Raw genomic sequence first — 25,913 nt, forward strand, 5'->3', positions numbered from 1 at the left:
CTTTGTCTAGCCAAGTGTGGAAACTTAGAATTGGGGAAATGAAGATGCTGATAACAGCAAAGAAGTGTATGTATACGTATACAAAAGTAGCACTGGTCACAGTGCCCTGAGCAAACAGGGCAATAAACCTTTCCTTTTCCTTACCCTGAAGGATATCCTGTGAGATCAAAGGTGAACCAGGGACTAAGAAAGGTTGGAAAATACTATATTTAGGCTAAGTGATCAATGGTTTTTAGAAGAAAGAAAAAGAGAAAGAAAAATATACATAAATTATGTTAGAAATTCTAAAGCATTCAGAAAAGAAAAATGTCACCCATAATCTGACTCTACCACAATGATTACTTATGGACTATTTTCATGTCTTCTTTCATAAGCATGTTTTAATATGATTATAACAGTATTATATCATTTTGGATCCCACCACTTTCCTCCAAATAAGTGCTGTATTTCCTAAGTTGTCTTTGCCATTAACATTTTTAATAGCCAAGTAATACATACTCAAGTGAAGCAAATTTTAAAAATTTACTTAATTTTCTATTGCAAGCATTGATGATGTTTCTGGGGTGTGCATATGTAACTATAAATAATACTGTACTTAATAACTTTCATGCACATGTTTTTTTTTCTATGTTAGAAAACACAGATATCCTCTGTCACCCCACTACTATATGATGGGAACAAGGAACTTGTTTCTTTGGTCAACTGATTGAAAGGAGCTGTGCTTAGAAGCCTCAACTGCACCTGACTGAGATGATTAGATATTGGTCCTTCAAGCTAATGAGATTTAGATAAGATTGTGGACTGAGTTGATCCAGTAATGGGTTAAGACTATCGGAAACCTCAGGGAGAGGAAGATGTATTTCACATTTGAGAAGCCAGAGAACAGACTGTGGTAGGTGGAATTTGATCCCCTCTTAAGACTCCATAACGCCTAATCCCCAGTACCTAAGAATGTAATGAGAAAGCAATCCTGTGATTGTTTTGTTATATGGTGCAGTTGACCTCAAAAGAGGAGATTATCTTGATGGGCTAATCTAATGAACAGGAACCCTTAAAAGCACAGAACATGGATTGTGGCAGAAGAATGACAAGAAGAGACTCAATACAGCACTGTTGGCTTTGAAGAGGAAGCAGCCATATGAGAAGAAATGCAGAAAGTCTTATGGAGATGAGGGAGAAGGATAGGGACCTTAGTCTTATAACCACAAGGAAGTGAATTCTGCCAATGACCTGAATGAGCCAAGGAATTCCATACTCTTGACCTAGAGAATTATGAGATAATAAATGGGTGCAGTTTTAAGCCACTAAGTTTGTGGCGATTTATGATGCACATATATGCTGCAAACACTTTTTCCACTTTACTTGCCTTATAATTTGGGTTCAGTTAGCTTACAGATGTTATGAAGACAATGTTTTTCTGAGTAATTTAGAAGAATAATGAGACTGACTCCAGCACTGGTAAGGATAGGGAAATGACATTGAAATATAGTAAGAATGTCAATTAACACAACTGTTTAGAAGGGCAACTGAGCAATATATACCAAAATCTCTATAAACAGGCTTGATCCTTAATGTAGTAATTCTACAGGAATCTATTCTAAGGGAAACATTCAGAGATGTGTTCCAAGTTGCATAAAAAGTATGTCCACTGAAGCATTAGTTATGGTAGCCCCAAATTAGAAACCACAGTCTAAAAAAAGAACTTGCATCGTCCTTGATTTTTCTTTCCTTCATTAAGCCAACCCATCAGCAAGTCCTGTCAGGTATTCTTCCAAATATACCCCAGAGCCACCTGCCTTATCTACCACCATCTACCATCTACCACCATTATTTCTTGCCTGGCTGCCTGTGTCAGCTCCTTTTCTGGGTCTATTTCTACTCTTGTCCCTCTATAATCCATCTCTACAAAGGAGCCAGAAGGTTATTTTGTTTTTGTTTTTTTTATGTAAACAATATGAAGTCCCTCCCTTGTTAAAACTGCCTAGTGGCTTCCCATTCTTCTGATCTTGGCCCCATGGGTTAAATGCACTGGCTTGTGCTTACCCCACGGTGTCACCTCCTATGTCTCTGCTCCACTGCTCTACTGTGTTCCAACCATGCTTTCTCTTTGTTCTTGGAGTAATCCAAGCCAAGCTCCTTTCTTCTGAAACAACTACCAATACATGTGTCAAAAGTTGGAAATAGTAAGGGCTGAATCCTGCTCCAATGCTCATGAGATGTATTGCTTTGGGCAAGTCAAGTTCTTGGTGCCTCAGTTTTCTTTTCCATAAAATGGGGATACCAGGAGCATCTACCTCATTCTTTTATGAGGATCAAAAGAGATTATTTTACATATACTTTACACTTAAGGTAACTGCTCAGCACACAGTAAATGTTCAATAAATATTAACCATGTAACACGTCCACTGTCAGAATATGACTGTATTCTTCAAAGAAAAAAAAAATCCATGGTTAACAGAGTCCCAACCATGGAACTTTTCAAAATATTCTGACAGCTCCCATCACCCCATGGATCAAATCCAGCTTCTTAGCACATATGGCCTTGTGATTTGGCCCTCACATTCATCTTTTTTCCTTTCACATGCTGACAAGAGTGAAACAAAAACTCCCCCACTTCTACAAGATGATTTCATAGCTCCATTGGTACCCATCATTCCCTCTGCCATAAAAGTCAGTTACCCTCAATACCACAGAGTTTTTATTGGTCTTTTAAAATTTAGCTTATCAGGCATCATCTCTATGAAGCCGTTTCTTCTACCCTTCAGATTAATCATCCTTCACTGTGCTTCAGCAGATCTCAGACATACTTCTACCGTTGTTTTAAAAAGATTTATGATCTGGAATGAAAAGGGCAATTAGCCCCGATCAACTGTGAGCTTTTTAAAGGCAACATCCACACATGACATATTCCCAGTAAGTAGCACATGATGGACACTTAGAATGATTTGGGGATAAGACTCAGTCCAAATTCTGGCCTCAACATTTCACAGCTGGGTGACCCAGGGAAAGTTATAAAATCTCCAAGCCCTAGCTTTCTTTTGTGTAAAATAACAGACAATAGTATTTATTTCACAGGGTTGTTATATATATTAAATGAGAATGCTTACAAAAGTGTAGTGCCTGTACATTATAAAGAGTTCAATAAGTAGAATTCAATAATTTACTATTATAACACAACTTTTGCTTCTTACTGTTGTGATGAAGTTACTTACTGTATATGAACTTTAGCTTCCTTACCTGCAAAATGGGGATAGCCCTTACAAATCTCATGGAATTGTTGAGGGGACTAAAAAGAGCACATGGATGAAATTCCCAGCATTTGTCTGGAATCATTGGCACTTAATAAACAGTAGCTATAAAAATGTTATTGAACTTTGCTATCCATAGGAGAAAACCAAAGGGATCAATATTATGTGACCCCCAAGGGGAAAAGAATGAGGGCAAATTTTAAGAATAGAGAATAACAGTTTCACAAGTAATGAAAGATGAAAATTAAATTTTTAAAGTAACATAGGAAGAGGACATTCTTTTCAAAATATGGTGCTGGACCAACTGGATATCAATATGGAAAAATATAAATCTCATACCACACATAAAAATGGATTATTGATCTAAATATAAAAGGTAAACCATTAAAGCTTCTGGCAGAAAATATATGAGGATTTCTCCATGACTTTGGCATAGAGCAAAGACTCTTAAACAAAAATCAAAAGAGCCCCAAACATAAAGGGAAAGCATCGATAAGCTAGATTACATACAAATTAAGAATGTTAAAAACACCATTAACAAGGTAAAAAGGCAAGTTACAAAGAGGAGGAAGACATTTTTAATACATATATTTAATGAAGGACTTAAATTCAGAATATATAAGCAATGCCAACAAGTCATAAAAAGACAACCCAATAGAAAAATGAACAAGAGTTTGATACCTCTTCACAAAGATGAAGTCCAAATGGCTAGTAAACTTCAAGAAAAAAAAAACTTTAAAATGTGATTCATAAACTCCTGTACCATGACGTCAAAACTATTTCATCTCAGAAGCTATTTGCTTTTTTCACTGTGTTGACATTTATACTGCCAGTGCAAAGGCAATAGTGGGTGGAACTGCTGATGCCATAGTATGACTCAAAGCAGCAGCACTAACCTGGCACTCACTCCATCCTCCCTTACCACCCACCCACCCACGTCCAGCTTCACTTTAGAATGTGTTTGATGAAGACATATAGATTATCAAGTTTGTAAAATTTCAATCTTTGAATACTTTTTTTTTTTCTGAGACAGAGTTCTAGCTCTGTTCCCTAAGCTGGGGAGTGCAGTGGCGCAATCTCAGCTCACTGCAACCTCCTGGGTTCAAGCGATTCTCCTGCCTCAGCCTCCAGAGTAGCTGGGATTACAGGCACCCACCATATGCCTAGCTAATTTTTTGTATTTTTGGTAGAGATAGGGTTTCACTGTGTTGGCCAGGTTGGTCTCAAACTCTTGACTTTGTGATCCGCCCGCCTTGGCCTCCCAAAGTACTGGGATGACAGGCATGAGCCACTGTGCCTGGCCAAATATGTCTTTTTAATATTCTGCGTGACGTGGGAAATGGACATAAAATATTTCTTTTTTGTGTGTTTTTGAGACAGGGTCTCACTCTGTCGCCCAGACTGGAGTGTGGTGTGATCATAGCTTACCGCAACCTCCACCTCCTGGGCTCAAGCAATCCTCCCACCTCAGCCTCTCAAGTAGTTGGGACTCCAGGCTCAGGCCACCATGACCAGCTAATTTTTAGAGACAGAGGTTCACCATGTTGCCCAGGCTGGTCTGAAACTTTAGGCTAAAGCAATTCACTTGCCTCGGCCTCCCAAAGTGCTGGAATTACAGGCATGGGCCACCACACTTAGCCTTGTATACAGCGCTTCTACTGCACACAGAAGCACAGTAATTGTCATAATAAAAAGTACTTGTGCAATTGTTCAAGTTGCTAGCTGAAGCCGTCATTTTTTTCAAAGAAATTTTTTTTTTTTTTTTACTTGAAAGAATGACAAACCATGCTTATTCAGACTTGGCTACATAGCAGACATTTTCTCCAAAAGGATGTAAGACCATTACTTCAAGGAAAACAATGAATGGTATTTACTGCCAATGAGAAAATTCAAGTTTTCAAGCAAAAATTAGCAATGATATTGTATAATAAAATGCGTCAACTTTGAGCAGATCTGCATACCTCAGTGAATCAATATTTTCCAAATGACCAAAATATACAGTATTCTATAATAGTTTCATACACAGGTAAAAGCTCCATTCAAAGGGCATGATAGACCAGTGGATTTTAATGTAACAGATATATAAAAAGTTCACTTATATGGATTCAGATTCCATATTACAACTAATCCTTACAAAAACTACTACTTGTCAAGTTGGTTTAAGAGTAAAGCATATCTACAACTATTTGAAAAGGTTATTAAACTAGTCTTCTTTTTTCCAACAACTGATATGTGAAAGGCTTCAATGAAAACAACACATCCCCTACAGACCGAATGCAGAAGCAGAAATGAGAGTCTAGTTGTCTTCAATTAAGCTAGACATTAAAGAGATTTGCAAAAATGTAAAACAATGTTACTCTTCTCACTAAATTCTTTGTTTTGAAAAGATATTTTCATAGAAATTTGTTATTTATATTAACGTATAATGGGCTTATTTTTAAATGAATAAACAGATGTATATTTTGAAATTTTAATTTGTAACTTCTAATGCAGTAAATATTGACACATATAACCCACATAAGAGCTCTCTGGGGTCCTCAATAATTTTTGAGAATGCTACGGTGTTCCTGAGAACATAAAGTTTGAGGTCCTCCAACATAAGTAATATAACTCAAGGAAGTAAAATTTAAAAAACCTAATAAACAGGGATGTTCACAGCTGTACTATTTACAATGAAAAATTAGAAATGCTTGATATACCCCATAGAAGTTATATAAACCATAGCACACTAGCAAATTAAATATCAGATACTAAAAGAGTTATGTTTAGCACTTTAGTAAATGGATTATGAAATTTAAAAAGAAAATGCAAAATGAAAACTATTTGGAACATTAAAAAATATGTAAAGATACAGATTGGTTGGGATTAAAAATGAATTCAGAATGACATAAATAAGAGCTCTATATCTAAAGATTTATTTTTAGATAAGCTGGTTAAGCACAGAAAAAATTGTTTTTTCAAAACAGGGAGCAGATTTGACTATCAGAGGACAGACGAAGCAAAAGGAAACAGGCTAGACTTATAATGACAATAAAAAGTTAGGCTGGATAAAAAAACTTTCCCTTACAGATGGGTTGTTTTCATTAATTCTTTCCTAGACATCTCAGGAGTAAGGAAAGACCTGCCCACCTCCAATCTTCCACTAAAACAGAATGTCCTCTCTAGCTATACTCCTAGCCTAGAAGCACCCAGTATCATCACAGCAGACCCAGAATCCTTTGACAAGCTGCAGCCATACATCACTACACACTTAGGGAAACAAGTCTCTTTATGCTCTAAGGCAGACAATCCCAACTTTAATTTGTATTTGGAAATTTCCAGGTATGAGATAGACAAAACAGGAGTGAGACACAGGACTGTGCCCTATGGGAAGGAGCAGAGGCTGCCATTTCTGCTTAGAGTACCAGCCAAGGGTGTTCAGTGATGGCTGCTCACCGATGAGGTAACTAACACTCTGCAGCAGCCAGAGAGGCCAGCTGCTGTGCTGCTTTTTGCCTCCTTCCTGCGCTACAGCTTCATCCCCAAACTGGGCATTTCAGGAGGAAAGGAAAAAAAGGTGGAAGTGTGAGTGCCTGACTGCTGAGCAACACGGTGGTGATGGGAGCTGAGGCCCACATCACTTTTTGGAAATTTTCTACCCTGATAAGGAGTATCGTATCCTTTCCCTTACCCTAAGTGGGGAAGCTTGACCTGGGCTCAGCAACCCACTTAATGACACCCTCCCGGCTCTGGCTACACTGCCTGTCCTTCCAGGGCTCTGCACAGGACAGGCCTTCAGGCTAAGATGCCCTTTCCACCCTACTCTCTGCCTGACTAACATCTCTTCCTTATTCTTTAGGAGCCTGCTTAGTGGTCCTAAAGAATACCTTCCTGGGGGAAGCCTTCAGGTATGGCTCAGGTTCCTTTTCATATATGTTCCTCACCCACTGCTCATCCCTGACTAGATGAGGTGGGCGAGCAGTAGGGTAGAAGGCCTCACTGGCCCTCAGGGCTAGATCCACTGTCCCCTGACACAGTGAGCTCAATAAATACCATGGACTTAAGAACCTAAGTGGCTCTTCAGCATCTAAATTTTAAAAACTTTTTAGTTTTTAAATAATTAAAGATTCACAGGGGCCTGGGCATGGTGGCTCATGCCTGTAATCCCAGCCTTTTGGGAGGCTGAGGCAGGCAATCACTTGAGGGCAGGAGTTCGAGACCAGCCTAGCCAACCAATATGGTGAAACCCCATCTCTACTAAAAATACAAAAATGAGCCGGGTATGGTGGCAGGCATCTGTAATCCCAGCTACTTGGGAGGCTGAGGCAGAAGAGTCACTTGAACCTGGGAGGCGGAGGCTGCAGTGAGCCAAGATTGCACCACCGTACTCCAACCTGGGTGACAGAGGGAGATTCTGTTTCAAAAAAAAAAAAAAAAAAATTCACAGGGGTTGGAAATTGGAAAATGGTACAAGAAGTTCTAATACACTTCACTCAGTTTTCTCTAATAGTTAAACCACCACAAAGATCTCTCTCATGCTACTCCCCTTAATAACCACACCTACAGCCCTGCCCTCATCTGCAACCCCTGGCAACCACTAATCTGTTTAGCATCTTTATAATTGTGTCATTTTAAAAATGTTATGTAAGTAGAATCACCTAATATGTAACCTTTTGGGTTTGGCTCAGCATAATGCTTTCACTCAGCATAATGACTTTGATTAACCAAATTGCTGTGTTTCAACAGTTCATTCCTTTATACTGCCACGTAGTATTCCACAGTATAGATATGCCACAGTTCCTTTAACCATTCATCACAGAGGAGGGACATCCGGATTATATCCAGCTTTTGACTATTACAAATAAAACTCCTCAACATCTGTGTATAGGTTTTCCCATGGGTACAATTTTCATTTTTCTGAGATAAATGTCCAGGAGTGATTCCTGGATCTAACTATTAAGTACATGTTTAATTTTTTAAGAAACTGCCAAATGATTTTATACAGTAGCTGTAAAACTTTACATGCCCTTCAGCAGTGTACATGATCCAGTTTTTCTGCGCTGTCTCTAGAATTTAGTACCATCACTATTTTTAATTTTAGCTATTCTAATAAGTACGAAGCATCCCACTGTGGCTTCATTTGCATTTCCCCTAGCTTAACGGCTAGCAACGCTGAGAATCTTTTCACTGCTTATTTGCCACCTATACATTCTTCTCAGTGTATTACCTCTTCATATCATTTTTCCATTTTCTTTCCTTTTTTTTTTTTTTTTGAGACAGAGTCTCACTCTGTTGCCCAGGCGGGAATGTAATGGTGCATTCCTCCTGCCTCAGCCCCCTGAGTAGCTGAGACTACTGGCATGCACCACCACACCCAGCAAATTTTTGAATTTTGGTAGAGACAGAGTTTCAACATGTTGGCCAGGGTGATCTCAAACTCCTGGCCTCAGGTGATCCACCCACCTCGGCCTCCCAAAGTTCTGGGATTACAGGCATGAGGCACCATGCCTGGCCTGCATTTTTCCATTTTCTAACTGGATTGTTTCTTAAGCTGTTGATTTTGAAATTTCTCTATCTAGATATGAATCCTTTGTTGAATATGTGGTTTTCGAGCATTTCCTCCCAACCTATAGGTTATGCTTCTATCCTCTTAACAGCTTCTTTCACAGAGACAAAGTTTTAAATTTTGATGAAGCTCAATTTATCTTTTTTTTTTTGAGACGGAGTTTCGCTCTTGTTACCCAGGCTGGAGTGCAATGGCGTGATCTCGGCTCACTGCAACGTCCGCCTCCTGGGTTCAGGCAATTCTCCTGCCTCAGCCTCTCGAGTAGCTGGGACTACAGGCACGCACCACTATGCCCAGCTAATTTTTTGTATCTTTAGTAGAGGCGGGGTTTCACCATGTTGACCAGGATGGTCTCGATCTCTTGACCTCGTGATCCACCCGCCTCGGACTCCCAAAGTGCTGGGATTACAGGCGAATTTATCTTTTTTTAATATTGTGCTATAAGTGCTGTATCTAAGAACTCTTCACCAAGCCCTAGATACCGAAGATTTCCTCTTGCGTTTTCTTCTAGGAGTGTCATAGTATTATGTGTTACATTGAAATCAGTGATCCAACTTGAGGTCATTTTTATATAAGGTTTAGGTCAAGGCTCATATTTTTGCTTGTGACTATCCAATTGCTCTAGCACCACCTGCTGAAAAGATGTGCCTTCCTCCATTGACTTGGTTTTGCACCCTTGTCAGAAGCTGGCTGGTCTTACTTCTGTGGGTTTATTTCTGGGTTCACTATTCTGTTCTGTTGATCTATATGTCTGTCCCTCTGCCAATTCCACCATCTTGATTAGCTATACAATAAGCCTTAATATTAGGTAGAATGACTCCTTTTATTTTATTCTTTTAAAAAATTGTTATAGCTATTCTAGATTCTTTGCCTTTCCATATAAATACTAGAATCATCTGCTGTATCTGTAGAAATTCTTGGTGGGATTTTGGTAGAACTGAATTAAAACAATATATCAATTTTTGGAGTATCTAACATCTTTATTATGCTGAGTCCATGAATATGTTATGTCTCTCCATTTATTTAGAACTTCTTTGAGTTCTTTCATCGGCATTTTGCAGTTTTCAGTATAAAAGTTTTAAACAAGTTTTGTTAAAATTATACCTGAGTATTTATTTATTTTTTTTTTTTGAGGAGTCTTGCTCTGTCTCCTATTTTAGTTTTTCTTTCTTTCTTTTCTTTTTCTCTTTCTTTCCTTCCTTTTCTTTTCCTTCCCTCCCTCCCTTCTTTCTTTCTTTCTCTCTCTCTCTTTTTTCTTTCTTTCTTCTTTTTTGAGAAAGAGTCTTGTTCTGTCTCCCAGACTGACACGCAATGGCACGATCTTGGCTCACTACAACCTCTGCCTCCCAGGTTCAAGTGATTCTCCTGCCTCAACCTCCTGAGTAGCTGGGATTACAGGTGTGTGCCACCACACCTAGGGAAGAATAGCATTAGGAGAAATACCTAATGCAGATGACAGGACGATGGATGCAGCAAACCACCACCATGCCACGTGTATACCTATGTAATAAACCTGCACGATCCACACATGTATCCCAGAACTTAAAGTATAATAAATAAATTTTTATAAAATAAAATAAATATCACCCATAATTCTAGAAAAAAATTTTCTCTATTTTCAGTAGAGACAGGGTTTCACCATGCTGGTTGGCCAGGCTGGTCTCAAACTCCTGATCTCAGATTATTCCACCCTCTTCAGACTCCCAAAGTGCTGGGATTACAGGCGTGAGCCGCCATACCCAGCCTACCTGAGTAGTTTTTGAACCACTTATAAATAGTACTGTATTTTAAATTTAGTTCCACGTGTTAACTGCTAGTATATAGAAATACAATTAACTTTTGTATGTTAGTCTGGTATCCAGCAACCTTGTTAAACTTATTTAATATTATTTTTTTTGGTAGATTCCTTGGGATTTTCTATGTAGATCATTATGTCATCTGCATATATAAACTGGTTTATTTCTTCCTTCCTTATCTGTATGCTAATTCTTTTGCTTGTTTTAATGTGCGGGCTAAAACTTCTAGTATTATGCTGAATAAGAGTGGTCATAGTGGTTATCCTTGCCTTGTTCCTTAAGGGGAAGGCATTCAGTAGCTAATTTTAAATAAATCAGTTTTACTGGTATGATCATGACCCCTTAAAATATTGTTTAGGTACTAACAAACTACTCTCTAGCTAAAGGCAAAATATTTAAAACAGTAACAAAAGAAGACCCCGTCATGAGCAATTATTATTGATTCTCTTGGACTATGGTTTGATCTCAGGGAAATCATTTCTATCATCATATATTCATGTCTCCAATTAAGCCAAGGCTAGGACTTTTGTAAAATACTCATTTTTTACAGCTTTATTGAGATATATTTCACTTAAAGAATTCAACCAGCTAACATGTATAATACAGTGATTTTTAAATGTTCACAGAATGTGCAAATGTGCTAATTTTAGAACATTTTCTTCACCCCAAAAAGAAACCTTGTACCCATTAGCAGTCTCTCCTCATTCCTGCTTTCTCATCCTCCACCTCTACTCCTGGCCACCACAATCTGCTTTCTATCTCCATAAGGTTGCCTATTCTGGACATTTCACATAAATCAATCATACAATATATAGTCTTTTGTGACTGGCTTCTTTCACTTAACATGAGGTTTTCAAGGCTCATCCATGTTGTAACATGTATAAGTACTTCATTTTTATTCCTGTAATATACATATTCAGTTGTAAGCATATATGATATTTGCTGTTCATCAACTGATAGACATTTAGGTTGTTTCTACTTTTTGAGTATTACATATAATGCTATTTCTTGGTTTGGATTTCCATTTCCCTGATGACCAATGATGTTGCACATCTTTTCATGTGCTTATGGACTATCTGTACATCTTCCTTGGAGAAGTATCTATTCAAATCCTTTGAACATTTTAAAATTGGGTTTTCTTTTTTATTGTTCAGTTGTAAGAGCCCTTTATATATTCTGGATACAAGCTTCTTGTCAGATATATGATTTGCAAATATTCTCTCCCATTCTGTGGGTTGTCTTTTCATTTTCTTGATACTATCCTTCGATGTACAAAATATTTTAATTTTGACAAAGTTCAATTTGTCTATTTTTTCTCGCTGCTTGTGCTTTTAGTGTTGTCTAAGAAACCACAGTCTGACCCAATGTCAGGGAATAAGATTACCCAAGGTAGACTTATTCCTAGGTCTAGAAGTTTCATAGTTCAAGCTGTTACACTCAGGTGCTTGATTCATTTTGAGTTAATTGAGGAAGGGACCCAACTTCATTCTTTTGCATGTGGATATCCAGTTTTCCTGGCACCATTTGAAAAGACTATGGTTTCTCTACTAAATAGTCTTGGCACCCTTGCTGAAATCAATTTCCTACGAATATATGGGTTAATTTCTAGACTCTCAATTCTATTCCCTTTCTCTGTATGTTTATCCTAATGCCAGTACCATACTGTCCTGATGATTGAAGCTTTGTAGTAAGTTTTGAAATTGGGATTTGAAAGTCTTCCAACTTTGTTTTTCTCTGAGATTTGTTTTAGCCATTCTGGTTCCCTTGCATGAATTTTAGGATCAGCTTGCCAATTTCTGGGGGGAAAATTCCAAAACCTGCTGGGATTTTCATTGGATCGCACTGAATACATAGACCAAGTTGGAGAGTATGATTAATATTAATTCTTTCTAGCCATGAGCACACAATGTCTTTCCTTTATTTAAATATTTTAATTTCTTTTGACAATCTTTTATAGTTTTCAGTATACAAATCTTATACAATTTTTTCATAAATCTTTCACAGTGCACAAATCTTTTACAATTCTTCTTTTGTTAAATTTATTAACTATTACTTTTTTGGGGGTTATTATAAATGGAATCATTTCATTAATTTAATTTTTAGATCGTTCATTGCTAATGTATAGAAATACAATTGATTTTTATCAGTTTTATATCCTGCCACATTGTTGAACTTGCTTAGTTCTGTTTTTTAGAGGATTCCTTAGGATTTTCTATATACAAGATCTCACATCATCAATAAATAGAGATATTTTTACTTCTTACTTTCTAATCTGGATACCTCTCATTTCTTTTTCTTGAGTGATTGCCCTGGCTAGAATATCAAATACAATGTTATATAAATGTGCCAAAAGCAAAAGCAAACATGCTTGCCTTGTTCCTGATCTTAAGAGGAAAGCACTCCATCTTTCTCCATTAAGGAGAATGTTAGCTGTGAGCTTTTTGCAGATGCTCTTTATTGGCTTGAGAAACTTCCCTTCTATTGTTGTTGTTTTTTTTGTTTTGTTGTTGTTGTTTTGTTTGTGTTTTTTGAAACAGAGTATCAATCTGTTGTCCAGGCTGGAGTGCAGTGGTATGATTTCGGCTCACTGCAACCTCCACCTCCCAAGTTCAAACAATTCTCCTGCCTCTGCCTACCGAGTAGCTGGGATTACAGGCATCTGCAATCAGGCCCAGATAATTTTTATAATTTTAGTAGAGACAGGGTCTCACCACGTTGGCCAGGCTGATCTTGAACTCCCAACCTCAAATGATCCACCTGCCTCAGCCTCCCAAAGTGCTGGGATTGATTACAGGGGTAAGCCACCATGTCCCAGCCCCTTTTATGTTGAATGCCATTTTTTTTTTTTTTTTGAGATAGGGTCTTACTTTGTTGCCCAGGCTGGAGTGCAATGATGTGGTGACAGCTCACTGCAGTCTCGACCTCCCAGGTTGAAGTGATCCTCTCACCTACACCCCCTAAGTAGCTGAGACTACAGGTATATGCCATCATGTCTGGCTTTTTAAATTTTTTGTAAAGACAGGATTTCACTATATTGCCCAGGCTAGCTGAATGCTTCTGTCATGAAAGGGCGTCAGATTTTGTCAAATGCTGTATTTCTCTATTGAGATGAACATGTAGTTTTTATCCTTTGTTCTTTTTTTTTTTTTTTTGAGATGGAGTCTCACTCTGTTGCTCAGGTTGGAATGCAGTGGCACCACTCAGCTCATTGAAACCTCCAACTTCTGGGCTCAAGCAAATCCTGTGCCTCAGCCTCCCAAGTAGCTGGGATTAAAGATGCCCACCACCACACCTGGCTAATTTTTGTATTTTTTATAGAGACAGGGTTTCATAACGTTGGCCAGGCTGATCTCGAACTCCTGACCTCAGGCGATCCACCTGCCTCAGGCTCCCAAAATGCTGAGATTACAGGCGTGAGCCATCGCACCTGGCCTCCTTTGTTCTATTGACACGGTGTATTACACTGATTTATTTTCAGATATTAAATCAATCATTCCTAGAATCAATTTCACTTGGTCATGGTATATAATCCTTTGTACACATTGCTGGATTTAGTTTGTTAGTATTTTGTTATGGGTTTTGATATCTGTATTCATAAGGGATACTGGTTTGTAGTTTTCTTGTGATGTCTTTGGTATTGGTATCAGGAAAATACTAGCCTCACAGAAGAAGCTGGGAAGTATTCCCTCCTCTTCTATTTTTTGGAAGACTTTGTGAAGAACTGGTATTAATAAAAAATCCTTATTAAGGACATTTTTTAGCATATCAAAAACAGTAAAAATGGTATCATGAGTTGCTGTGTGTATTCCTGCCTAACTTCAATAATTATCAATAGTCTACCATTCTTATTTTACTTACATTTCACCTCCCTAACACTTTACTCTTTTGGGGGGGCTGAAATTATTTTAAAGTAAATACCACACATATCATTTCACCTTTAAATACTTCAGTGTATCTCTCTAACACATAAAGACTTCTTTTTTTAACATAAGCAGAATTATTTCACCTAACAAAATTAGCAGTAATTCCTAATGTTATCTAATACCTAGTCCATGCTCAAATGTTTAAAATGTCTAATACCTAGTCCCCAAATGTTTAAAAAATATTTTTTAAAAATTAGTTTGAATCAAAATCCAAACAAGGTCCAATACTGCATTTCAGTTGGCATGACTGTTTTCATAATAGCCTCTTTCTCCCTTTTCTCCCCATGCGATTAATTTATTTGGTGAGAAAACAAGGTTAATTTATCCTGTAAAATTTTTCCATATTCCAATTTTGGCTGCTGTATCCTCATGTGTCTGTTTAATTCATTCTTCCGTTCTTCACACTTTTAGACTGGGAGTTAGATCTAGATTGAGGTTGCTGTGAACTTACTACTGCATAATATTAGAAAACAGTGTCTGACTATCCTACTTTTAGCATTAAAATTAATCAATGGGTTCAGATGCTACTGGCCAGATCCACCTGTTATAAAATCCCATATCAACCTTTACTTAAGACTTTTATCAACCATTTACAATTTGTGACTAGGTACATTATTTCAGCAGAAGTTGCAACATAGTGATTTTCTAATTCTTTCAGTTCTTCCAAGGCTAGGATTTTCACTTTCACAATTCTATACTCTAGGTCTGTGATGCCCAAATAGGCTGACACAGCCTCCAGGTGCCATAGTACAAGCCCTGTGGACATTTTTGCTTGTCATAGTAGTTGGAGGGCCTTATTGGCATTTACAGGCAGAGACCAAAGATGTTGGATGTTCTATAATTCATGATAGAGTTTCGCAAAATGAAGAATGACCTGCATCCCACACAATTTTCAAACGTCTTGTTAGATATTCATGGATGTGTAAAGCCTAAATAAATTACCTGAATATAAGGCCATTTTATATATGAACACAAAGTATTTTTTTTCCCTACTACTTTAAAACAAGTACATTTTTCCAGGAATGTTACTATGGTTTACCTGAAGAAATAATATACAATCACTATTTTGTTTGCAATTCTCCTAATAGCTGTTTACCATTTCAAAAAAGTCATGTTAGTAATAGCAACAGAGTTTTGTGGTATTTGAGTTGTTGACATAATACATCTTTATACAACAGCTTTTGTCATTGTTGAATTCAAGATAATTCCACATACAGGTGTAAACATCTATGTTCTCCCATTTACTCAGTCACCTACACCTGGAATACACATCATCATCTTATTACTCTCTTTTTCTAATTATGTTATAGTTAGGACTTTATGCTGATTTCCCCTGAAATGTACATGAGGTAAGTTAGATTACCTATGAATTCCACTTCAATATAGTAAAGGATATTTCACAGAATATTTGTTTTGAAATGGGCATTGGGTCTAACAAAACTGAGAATTGCTATTTACTTCAGGTCTAAAATTTTTTCCCAACTTGGCTTCTGACCAGGGCTGCTTATTAAATCTTTCCATCATAGAAAGGTGGTTAGAGCACATCTGGTTACATCACAGCCAGAGCACTGTGCAGAAGTGAGGACACCTAGACTACAGCCCTGGCTCTGCCTATTTATTAGTGGCTGGTGACCTTAGGCAGGTCATCTGATCTCTATTCCTTTGATAAAATACGATAGATCAGACAAGCCATTTCCAACCTTTTCAATCACTTTTTATTATTCTCCATTCTCTCCACAAGACTCAATATTTTTGGTAAAGATTTTGACAAAGAGATATGCCAATCATTAATTGTAAAAATTAAACTGATTTCCAATTTTTAGCTAACTAAAGGCATGTAATTGCAAACCAGAGTAAAATAATGATGGTAGTCTACATGTATTAAGTGCTTATTTATGTCCCTCACAGTAAACTCTGTCCCTTATCCCTACCAACAGTATGGTATCACAGTATGGGCTCCAAATTGGTTAAGTGCTATCTCAGCTAGAGACTAGGGTCCCCTGGTCCTTGTCTCCTTCCTCAGAGCAGAAGTCTCCAGTCGTAATGGTGCCATCCTAGTCTGCAAAAACCTTGGATGTGACTCACTCACACCCCATGCTACTTTGGAAAACTTCTTAAGTTGATAGAGAGGTTGGAGGACTGAAATGAAATGAGCAAGACATTGGGACTGCATTTCCTCTGGGCTAGTACCTCTGCATCTTTGCCTTTTCTCAAAAAGACTGGCCCAGGGCCCTATCTAGACAAAGAGCTCTGGAATGAATTAGCTGTGAATTACCTGGGCAGTGACCCTAGACTACTGCACATCAGCCCCAGAGGCACTGTTCCTTAGGTAGACTCAGGGGCTCTGTGTGCCCTCTAGAAAGGAGTCAGGCAGCCTTAAGATGTTGGGTAATTAGGGTGACTAGTAGCAGTGCAAGAACTAATACTCCACTTATGTCTCTGCTTTCTAACTCCATGCACCCCAAGACATTGATCATTTTGTTGAAAACACACATGGGCCAGGGATGGGGTCAAGTGGCAGATAGGGATAGCTGGTTGGAATCCCTCTGCAGAAGCATAGGCTTCCCGCTGGGTGCTCTGTACTTACCAGGGAGGCTGCCGGCTGGTGTGTGGGTGGTGTGGAGGAATCCGGAGTGGGTCCACCTCTCTGGCGGTAGCAGGGGGGAACTCTCGGTGGGGACTGCTTACACTAGCCTTCTCCCACTGCTCATGGATAGGTGTGATGATTCCAGATACAATACGAGACCGAAGCTCCTCACTGTTCTTGTAGGTCCTGCAAGAAGCAGATGAAGAGTCAACTGCTTGCTGTTGGCTGGCAACCCTGGAAGTGGTATTCTGCCTGCAACGACGGCGGCGGCCACCCTGATAGCTCCTGGTGTTGCGCTTGGCCTGTTTACAAGTCGGAGAACAGGCTGCCCGGCGGACCCGGGTGAGGGGGGCAACAGCCCCACGCTGTCTCTGAGATTTGGGCCTAAGCTTCTTAGGCATCTGAGTTGCCCCTCCTCATTTACCACCCCATTAGAAAGAGGTGAGGGTGTAGGGGCACAGGGCCTGAACTGGCTACTCCTCTGTCCTCACCTGCCTCACCCCTCCCTCAGCTTCATTGTGTGTTCATCACGTGTCATCGGAAGGGTCATGGAAGGCAAAGCCTCCATGGGGAGGATGAACCAAGTTCCTGGGCCAGGCAGGCAGAGCTCTGGGGGTTCAAGGTCCAGTTATGTCACTAACTCAGGGGTCCTCGGAAGGCTGCGCCCTAACACCTGTCCCATCCTGCCTGGGCCTCTTTTTCTCTGCCTGTAAGAGACAAGTGACGTGAGCCACAGCTGAGATGTGGAGGCAGGCTGAGGTAATAGAGTGGGCAGGACTCCAGGCTTCCTAAAACACTGGTATTTTTAAATGAACCACATCCTGGCCCATAAAGCAAAGCTCACAAATGTAAAATCACGGAAATCATACAGTACGTTCTCCAACCATATGGTGGAATCACAACAGAAATCAAAACAAAAAGTTAACTCTCTAAATACATGGAAATTAAGCAACATACTTCTAGATAATCCTTGGATCGAAGTCCTAAAAAAGAAACATATAGCACTGAATTAAAATGAAAATAAAAACATATGAAAATATGTAGGATACAACTAAATCACTGCTGAGAGGAAACCTCATAGTATTAAATGCTTACATCAAAAAAGAGGAAGGAACTCAAATCAATAACCAAAATTCTGACCTCAAGAACCTAGAAAAAGAAGAGCAAATTAAACCCAAAGCAAGCAGAAGTAATAAAGGTAAGAACTGAAGTCAATAAAATAGAAAATAAAAACAATAGAAAAAATTAATGAAATAAAAGGTCAATTCTTCAAAAAAATGAATAAAATTGACCAACTTCTAGTAAGACTGACAAACATAAAAGGAGAGAAGACACAAGTCACCAGTAACAAGAATGAAACAGGAGATATTACAATAGATCTGTATCTGTGGCCACTGAAAGGACAACAGAATAATAAGAACAACTTAATCCAACAACTCAGAATAGACCAATTCTTAAAAATTATAAACTACAACTCAGCCAAAATGAAACAGATAATCTGAATAGTTTCATTAAAGAAACTGAATTACATTAACACTAAAAAAAAAAATCTCTAGGCTCAAATATTTCAGTGGAGAATTCTACCAAACATTTAAAGAAGAATTAACATCAATTTTACAGTCACTTCTAGAAAATATATGAGGAGGGAATACTTTCCAATTCATTTCATGAAACCAGTATTACTCTGGTATCCAAACCAGGCAAAGACCACACCAAAAAAAATAAAAAATAAAAATACAAACTATATCCTAGAACTTACACACAAAAAAAATCTTCAATAAAATATTAGCAAATTGAATTTAAAAATGTATAAAAAGAATTATACACCATGACCAAGTATGATTTATTCTAGGCATACAAAGCTGGTTAATAGTCACAAATCAATCAATATTATCTACCATATCAATAAGCTATGGAAGAAAAATCATATGGTCATATCAATTGATATAGAAAAAAGCATTTGACAAAATCCCACATGATAAATCCATTTGAGATTTAAAACTCTCCACAAATTAAGAATAAAGGGGAACTTCTTTAACCTGATAAAGAAAAACCTACCCCTAACAATATACTTTATGGTAAAAGTCTGAATACTTTACCCCTAAGATTGGGAACAAGGGAATAATGTTCTTTCTCGTTACTCTTATTTAACATAATATTGGACATTGTGACTACTGCAATAAGGCAAGAAAAAGAATAGGTATACATATTAGCAAGTAAGTAATAAGACTGTCCCTATTTGCAAATGACATGATAGTCTGCCCTGAAATTCCCAAGGAATCTACCAAAAAAAAAAAAAAAAATTCTAGAACACCTTGAATTCAGCAAGGTGACAAGATACAAGTTCAACACAGGAATATCAACTGCATTTCTATATACTAACAATGCACATTTGAAAACCAAAACGAAGGACAGAATGCCACTTATAATCATCTCTCTTTCTGCTTTAAACAAATAACAAAATATGTACAGGATCTGTATGTTGAAAATTATAAATGACACTGATGGAAATCAAACATAAATATTAATAAATGGAGAGAGAAGATATACCATGTTCATAGCAAGAATGTCAATTCTCCTCAAACTAATCTATAGGTTTAATGCAACTCCTATCAAAATCCTAGCAAAATTTTTCATGAATATAGACAAGTTTACTCTAAAGTTTATATGAAAAGGCACAGAACCTAGCATAGCTAAAACTATTTTGATGAAGAAAAAGTGGGAGGAATTATTCTACTCAATATTAAGGCCTACAATAATCAATACTGGTAGATTAATATTGACAAAGGAAGAGATACAGAGATCAATGGAAAAAAATAGAGAATCCAGAGATAGAACCACAGATGTACAGACAACTGATTTTTGACAAAGTTTCAAAAGTAATTCAATGAAGGAATAGCAAATGATGCTGGAGCAATTGGACATCCATGGGTAAAAAATGAGTCTTGACCTAAATCCTACACAGATCATATTCCTACTAAGAACATAGAACCTTGGGGAGCCTGCTGCTTGCCTGCCCAAGCTGGGTAAATCCAACTCCTTTTCCTTTTAATCAGATCAGAGGGAGACCTCTGATCTCCCTAGGCATGTGTAAAATTCAGGCCTGATTAAAAAACCACTATGTCCTGAAGGAGAAGTTCTCACACAATTTCTAAGCCTTGGCAGAACCACCACCATTTTGGTTGTGGAAAAGACGGCCTATCATCTCATCTGACAAAGAAAGGGTTCAGCAGAATGGAACACAATAGGTGTATATTTCTTAGCAAATCAGTTTGCTCACTGAGGAGCACAAATTCCTAGAAGAGGCAAGACATGCCACGATGACCTAACAAAGAGGGATACATGGAGGAAGCTACGGCTGAAAGGCACAGGAGGGAGAGAGGGCCTCTGATCAAGAGGCAGAGCCATACCTCAGCTTTCACTGCCTCAGTTTCATGGAGATGATTCCTGATCAGATTTTTTTCTCCTTTGTGTATTTTACTAAGAGCTGGATTATGTGCTGACATCTCATTTCACTCTCAGAAAAACACTGAGGTAGTACTATTGTGTCCCTCATTTCATAGTAATCAAAAAACAAAACAAAACACACATCCTCTCCCTCACACACAAATCTCTCAAACAAATGTACTTAAAAAACAAATAGAGACAGGATCACATTTATCTCTCAGTATTGCTGAGCAGACTGAATGCTCTAATGAGCATGAATGGCCAATATAATTCCTAGATTCTTCCATGGGTTTTGTCAATTTCTCTCCCAATGGAACTCCAGAGTGAAGAAGTCAAGAGACAACACTCCAAATGTTCCTCCCTTACCCACTAAGAGGGGCCAGGGTGTCAGGGTATGTGCAATACCCAGAGGAGCAGCATTCTGCTGGCCAGGCCTGACTCATTTCCCCCTTTCCTCCCTTTGTCTTCTGTATGCAAAAGAGACCCAAGACCTGCCCTCAAGGAGATCACGGGCAAGGAGAGAAGACCAACTCTAAGAAGGTCATCATAAAATATCCAGATTGATTAAATGCTTAAAAAATGATGTTTTGAGCCAGAGCAACACAGCAAGACCTCATCTATACAAAAAATAAAAACCTGTCTGGGCATGGTGGCACATGCCTGTAGATCCAAGTATTTGGGAGGCTCAGTTGGGAGATCACTTGAGCCCAGCAGGCGGAGGCTGCAATGAGCTGATTGTGCCACTATACTCCAGCCTGCCTGGGCAACAGAGGGAAATCTGTCTCCAAAGAAAATAGTAAAATGTTTTGAAGCTTCAAGCATGGGGGCCAGAGGAAGCTTCTCTGAGGAATTGACATTCAAATTGGTAACCAAAAGATAAACAGGAGTTGGCTACGTGAGATCAGGGAGGCCACTCTGGGCAGAGGAAGAAGGTCTGAAGAGGGCAGAAGAATGAGGGGAAGGCAGTACTAGGTGAGATTGAAGGGGTGAGTGCTAGGCTTTCAGGCCTCATCAAGGATTGTGTTCTTTATCCTAGGAGCAGTGAACATTCCCTGAAGACTTTTAACTGTGATAAAATATGTATAAAATTTACCATCTTAACCATTTTTAAGTGTTCAGTAGTGTTAAGTACATTAACACTGTTATGCAATCACCTACTATCCATCTCCAGATCTCTTTTCATTTTGCAAAACAAATTCTGTACCCATTAATCACTAACTCCCCTCCCCATTCCCCTCTTGCCCCAGTATCTGGCAACCACCATCTACTTTCTGTCTCTATACATCTGACTAATCTAAGTACCTCTTATAAAATCATACAGAATTTGTCCTTTTGGGAATGGCTTATTTCATTTAGCATAACGTTCTCGAGGTTTGTCCATGTTGTAGCATGGGCCAGAATTTCCTTCCTTTTAAAAGCTGAATATTTTGCTGTATTTACATACCACATTTTGTTTATCCATTCATCTGTCAATGGACAGCTAGATTGCTTTCACCTTTTAGCTATTGTGAATAATGCATCTATGAACACAGGTATACAAATATCTCTTGAAGATCTACTTTGAGTTCTTCTGGGGATATTCCTGGAAGTGGACATGCAGTATTATTCAGTAATTTAATTTTTTGATGAATTGTTATATTGTTTTCCATAGTGGCTGCACCATTTTACATTCCCAGTGTGCATAAGGGTTCCAATTTCTCCACATTCTTGCCAATGCTTGTTTATTTTCTGGTTATTTTGATAGTACCCATTCTAATGGGTGTGAAGTGGTATCACTGAAGGGTTTAAAGCCAGAGTTGTAACTATGATCTGATCTATGTTTTAAAAAGATTGGTCCGACTACTATGTGGGAAAAGCACTGGAGAGTGGCAAGCAGGAGGGGAATATGTAAAAGATCTCCTAACATAGAAGTTGCATGGAAGAGGGGAGGAGAAAAGAGGAGTGGCCAGAATATGGAGGCTGGTGGTTTCAAAGTCTGTGAGGACTGGAATAGGTTCAAAGTGGGTAGTGCTGATTAGATGCTATTATATGCAACAGGGTTTCTGGGTAGTTCTGAGGTTCGGTTAAGGTTTGATAACTGTGCATTTATAGTGATGTCAAGCTTACTCTAAAACCCTGAGGATGGCTGGGTGTGGTGGCTCATGCCAACACTTTGGCAGGATCACCTGAGTGGGTAGATCACTTGAGGTCAGGAGTTCGAGACCAGCCTGGCCAATAGCAAAACCTCGTCTCTATTAGAAATGCAAAAACTAGCCAGGTGTGGTGGTGCATGCTTGTAATCTCAGCTACTCAGGAAGCTGAGGCACGAGAATCACTTGAATCGCCACACTGCACTCCAGCCTGGGTGACAGAGCTAGACTCTGTCTCAAAAAAATGAAATAAAAAATAAAACCCTGAGGAGGTCAATGAAGATGGGGGGAAAGTTGCTAAAATGGAATAAAGCAGACACAAATCAGCTTAACTACATATAAAACAGGTAATTTCATTATACTGATTTAAAAAACAATCACTAATCTAAGTACCTTTGGAAGACAATCTTTAGTGGAACATAGTTCCATCCGCCTACATCTTTAGTGGAACATAGTTAAAAGACAAAAAGAACTAGAAAGAAATCATTTGGAACTTTACTTAGTAGATTTGTTCTTGGTAGGGACTAATGTAGCAGTTCAGAAAATATTTGTGTGTATTCTAGGATCAAGTAAATGAGTAAATACATTGATGCTGCTGGGAATCAGGGTTCTTACCACAGGAGAAGGGAGATATAAGTATGGAATAAGAGAAAAAGAATCCTGTAGTGTTATATTAAAAACGGAGGTGGCAGTTTAAACTCACAAGGTAAAGAAAAATGTTTCCTATCTCTATCTGCTGAAAAGGGCTAGGATCATACTACTGCATGCCAAATATATGATACTCTAGAAAAGGCAAAACTGTAGAGACAGTAAAAAGATCAGGCATTGCCAGGAGTTAGGGAAAAGGGAGTGGTGAATAGGAGGAGCACAGATTTTTAGGGTAGTCTAATTTATAATGGTGGATACACACTCTCATACATTTGTCAAAACCCACAGACTGCATAACACCAAGCTTAAGCCCTAATGTAGATGACAGACTCTGGTTGATAATGATGTGCCAATCTACACTCATCAGTTGTAATAAATGTATCATTATGGTATGGGATATTGACACAGGGAAGCTGTTGGTATATGGGAGCACGAGGTAATATGGGAATGCTCTGCACTTTCTGCTCAATTTTGCTTGTACCTGAAATGGACCTAAAGAAAATAATCCTTATTTTTTTAAATTATTTTTTAGTTTTGAGATGGAGTCTTGCTCTGTCACCAGGCTGGAGTCCAGTGGAGTGACGTCAGCTCACTGCAACCTCTGCCTCCCGAGTTCAAGTGATTCCCCTGCCTCAGCCTCCTGAGTAGTTAGAACTACAGGTGCAAGCCACCATACCTGGCTAATTTTCTGTATTTTAGTAGAGACAGGGTTTCACTATGTTGGCCAGGATGGTCTTGATCTGACCTCATGAGCTGCCTGCTTTGGCCTCCCAATGTTCATTTTTTTTAAAAAAAAAAAGTTGGAGATTGGGGTTGGGGACCTGATGAGGCATACTTCCTCCCAGGAGCTGCTCTGACTGAACTAGCTGGCCTGGGTCCGTCTCTACTCTGCAGTTACCATAGCACTTGTAGACTCTTGATTCCATCATTTTTATTTCATGTGGCATTTCCTATCTGAGTCTCCTCTTCAAATACATTAAAAACAAAAAAGAAAATTAAGAAGTTGTGCCTAGAAGTAAAAGGTTCTTCCGTTCACCTTCCTTAATTTTCTGGGCACATCCACCCTATTCCTTATATCTTGCCATTGGTTCTTTCTTCTTTTTCCCAGGGAAGAGACATCATTTAGAAGTAAGTACCTGTGGAAGTCACCTAGGTGTTCTGCATCGATATAATCATCCAACTTCAGGGTCAAGTCTGTCACTTGCTGTGAGCCACATTCCTAGATGAGTAAAAATAGAAAATGAGAGACTAGACTATTTCTAGGCTAAGAGTCAGGGCGGGGTGGAGGGAAAGTAACAATTAATGTCTTCAACCTAAAGAAATATTCACATATGTCCACAGAGACATATATAAGGACTGTTTATATCAAATACCTTCCTAAGGCTTGGAGACATCTCTGATTTAGGAATATTGCCTTTCCAAGGCAGAGGCTACTTCTCAGGCTGTTTTGCAAAAGGGCTCAGGCATGGCAATCGAGGTGTCGAACTGATGCATCAACTTTGAGTTGCAGGTGAGCAACATGGAGAAGCAGACCCAGCAAGGGGCAGATATCTTGCTAATGAGGACTGCAGCAGAGACCAGGGGGTCACATCAGCAGCTTAAGAGAAGAGTGCACCAGGGCAGACAGAATCAGCCAGTATCCAATACTTGACAGTGATGGTGGCAGCAGTGGTTTCTGTGGCACGACTTGGGACACTGCTTCTGGAAATCCAGCCTTAAACCTGTTTTAATGAGCTATCTTGGTTCTTTTTGTTTTGTTTTGTTTTGAGACAGAGGCTCGCTCTATCACCCAGGATGGAGTTCAGTGGTGCAATCTCAGTTCACATCAACCTCTGCCTCCTGGATTCAAGAGATTCTCCTACCTCAGCCTCCCAAGTAGCTGGGATTACAGGCACCCACCACCATACCTGGCTAATTTTTTTGGTGTTTTTAGTAGAGGCGGGGTTTCACCATGTTGGCCAGGCTGGTCTCCAGTGATCCACCTGCCTTGGCCTCCCAAAGTGTTGGGATTACAGGCATGAGCCACTGTACCTGGGTGATCCTGGTTCTTGTAATAAACCCTTTTTGCTTAAACTAACCCAAGAGGTTTTTGTTGTTTGAAACCAAGAACCCTATCTGACACAAGATCTAAATGTTCATCAAAAGGGAAAGGAATAAAGAAATTACGGTGCTATGGGATACTGCATAGTAGTTAAAACAAATAAGGTGTATCTATATGTAGTTCCATGTCAAGACCTCCAAAACATCGAGTGAAAAAAAGCAAAGTGCAGCATAATACACAGAGCGGGATACTTTTACATGGTCACACACAAACCACTAAGACAAAAGTTAACAAAAAGAAAGTCACTACCCTCGTGGTACTTACAGCCCCATGCGGAATAAAAGCAAAGCACAAATAAGTACACAACCACAAGCTGCAGTGAGTTTCAGGCAGGAAAATAAAATGATGGAGTAAAGAGGCATAATTTATATATTTTTTGCAGTAGGAGTGGGCAGTCAGGACTGAACTTCTTGAGGAAGTGAAAAATGAAAGAGAATTGTCCAGGTTGAAGGAACGGTGGAGGGCTGTGTGAGGGAGCAGGTGGTAGAG

General features: G+C 38.8%; 1 protein-coding gene across 1 annotated transcript in view; it reads right to left on the minus strand.

Moving 5' to 3' along the window:
- Positions 1-25,913, minus strand: part of PSMF1 (proteasome inhibitor subunit 1) — a 46,476-nt gene that overhangs the window by 13,108 nt on the left and 7,455 nt on the right. Inside the window, exons 3-4 of the mRNA XM_064382297.1 lie at positions 24,460-24,542; positions 17,100-17,285 (exon numbers count right to left, since the gene is read on the minus strand). Of these exons, the coding sequence (XP_064238367.1) occupies positions 17,100-17,285; positions 24,460-24,542 (269 nt within the window). The remainder of the gene's footprint in view (positions 1-17,099; positions 17,286-24,459; positions 24,543-25,913) is intronic.

The sequence above is a fragment of the Aotus nancymaae genome, unplaced genomic scaffold (genome assembly GCF_030222135.1).
Source record: "Aotus nancymaae isolate 86718 unplaced genomic scaffold, 86718_ANA_hifiasm-v0.15.2.pri h1tg000029l, whole genome shotgun sequence".
Taxonomy (NCBI): domain Eukaryota; kingdom Metazoa; phylum Chordata; class Mammalia; order Primates; family Aotidae; genus Aotus; species Aotus nancymaae.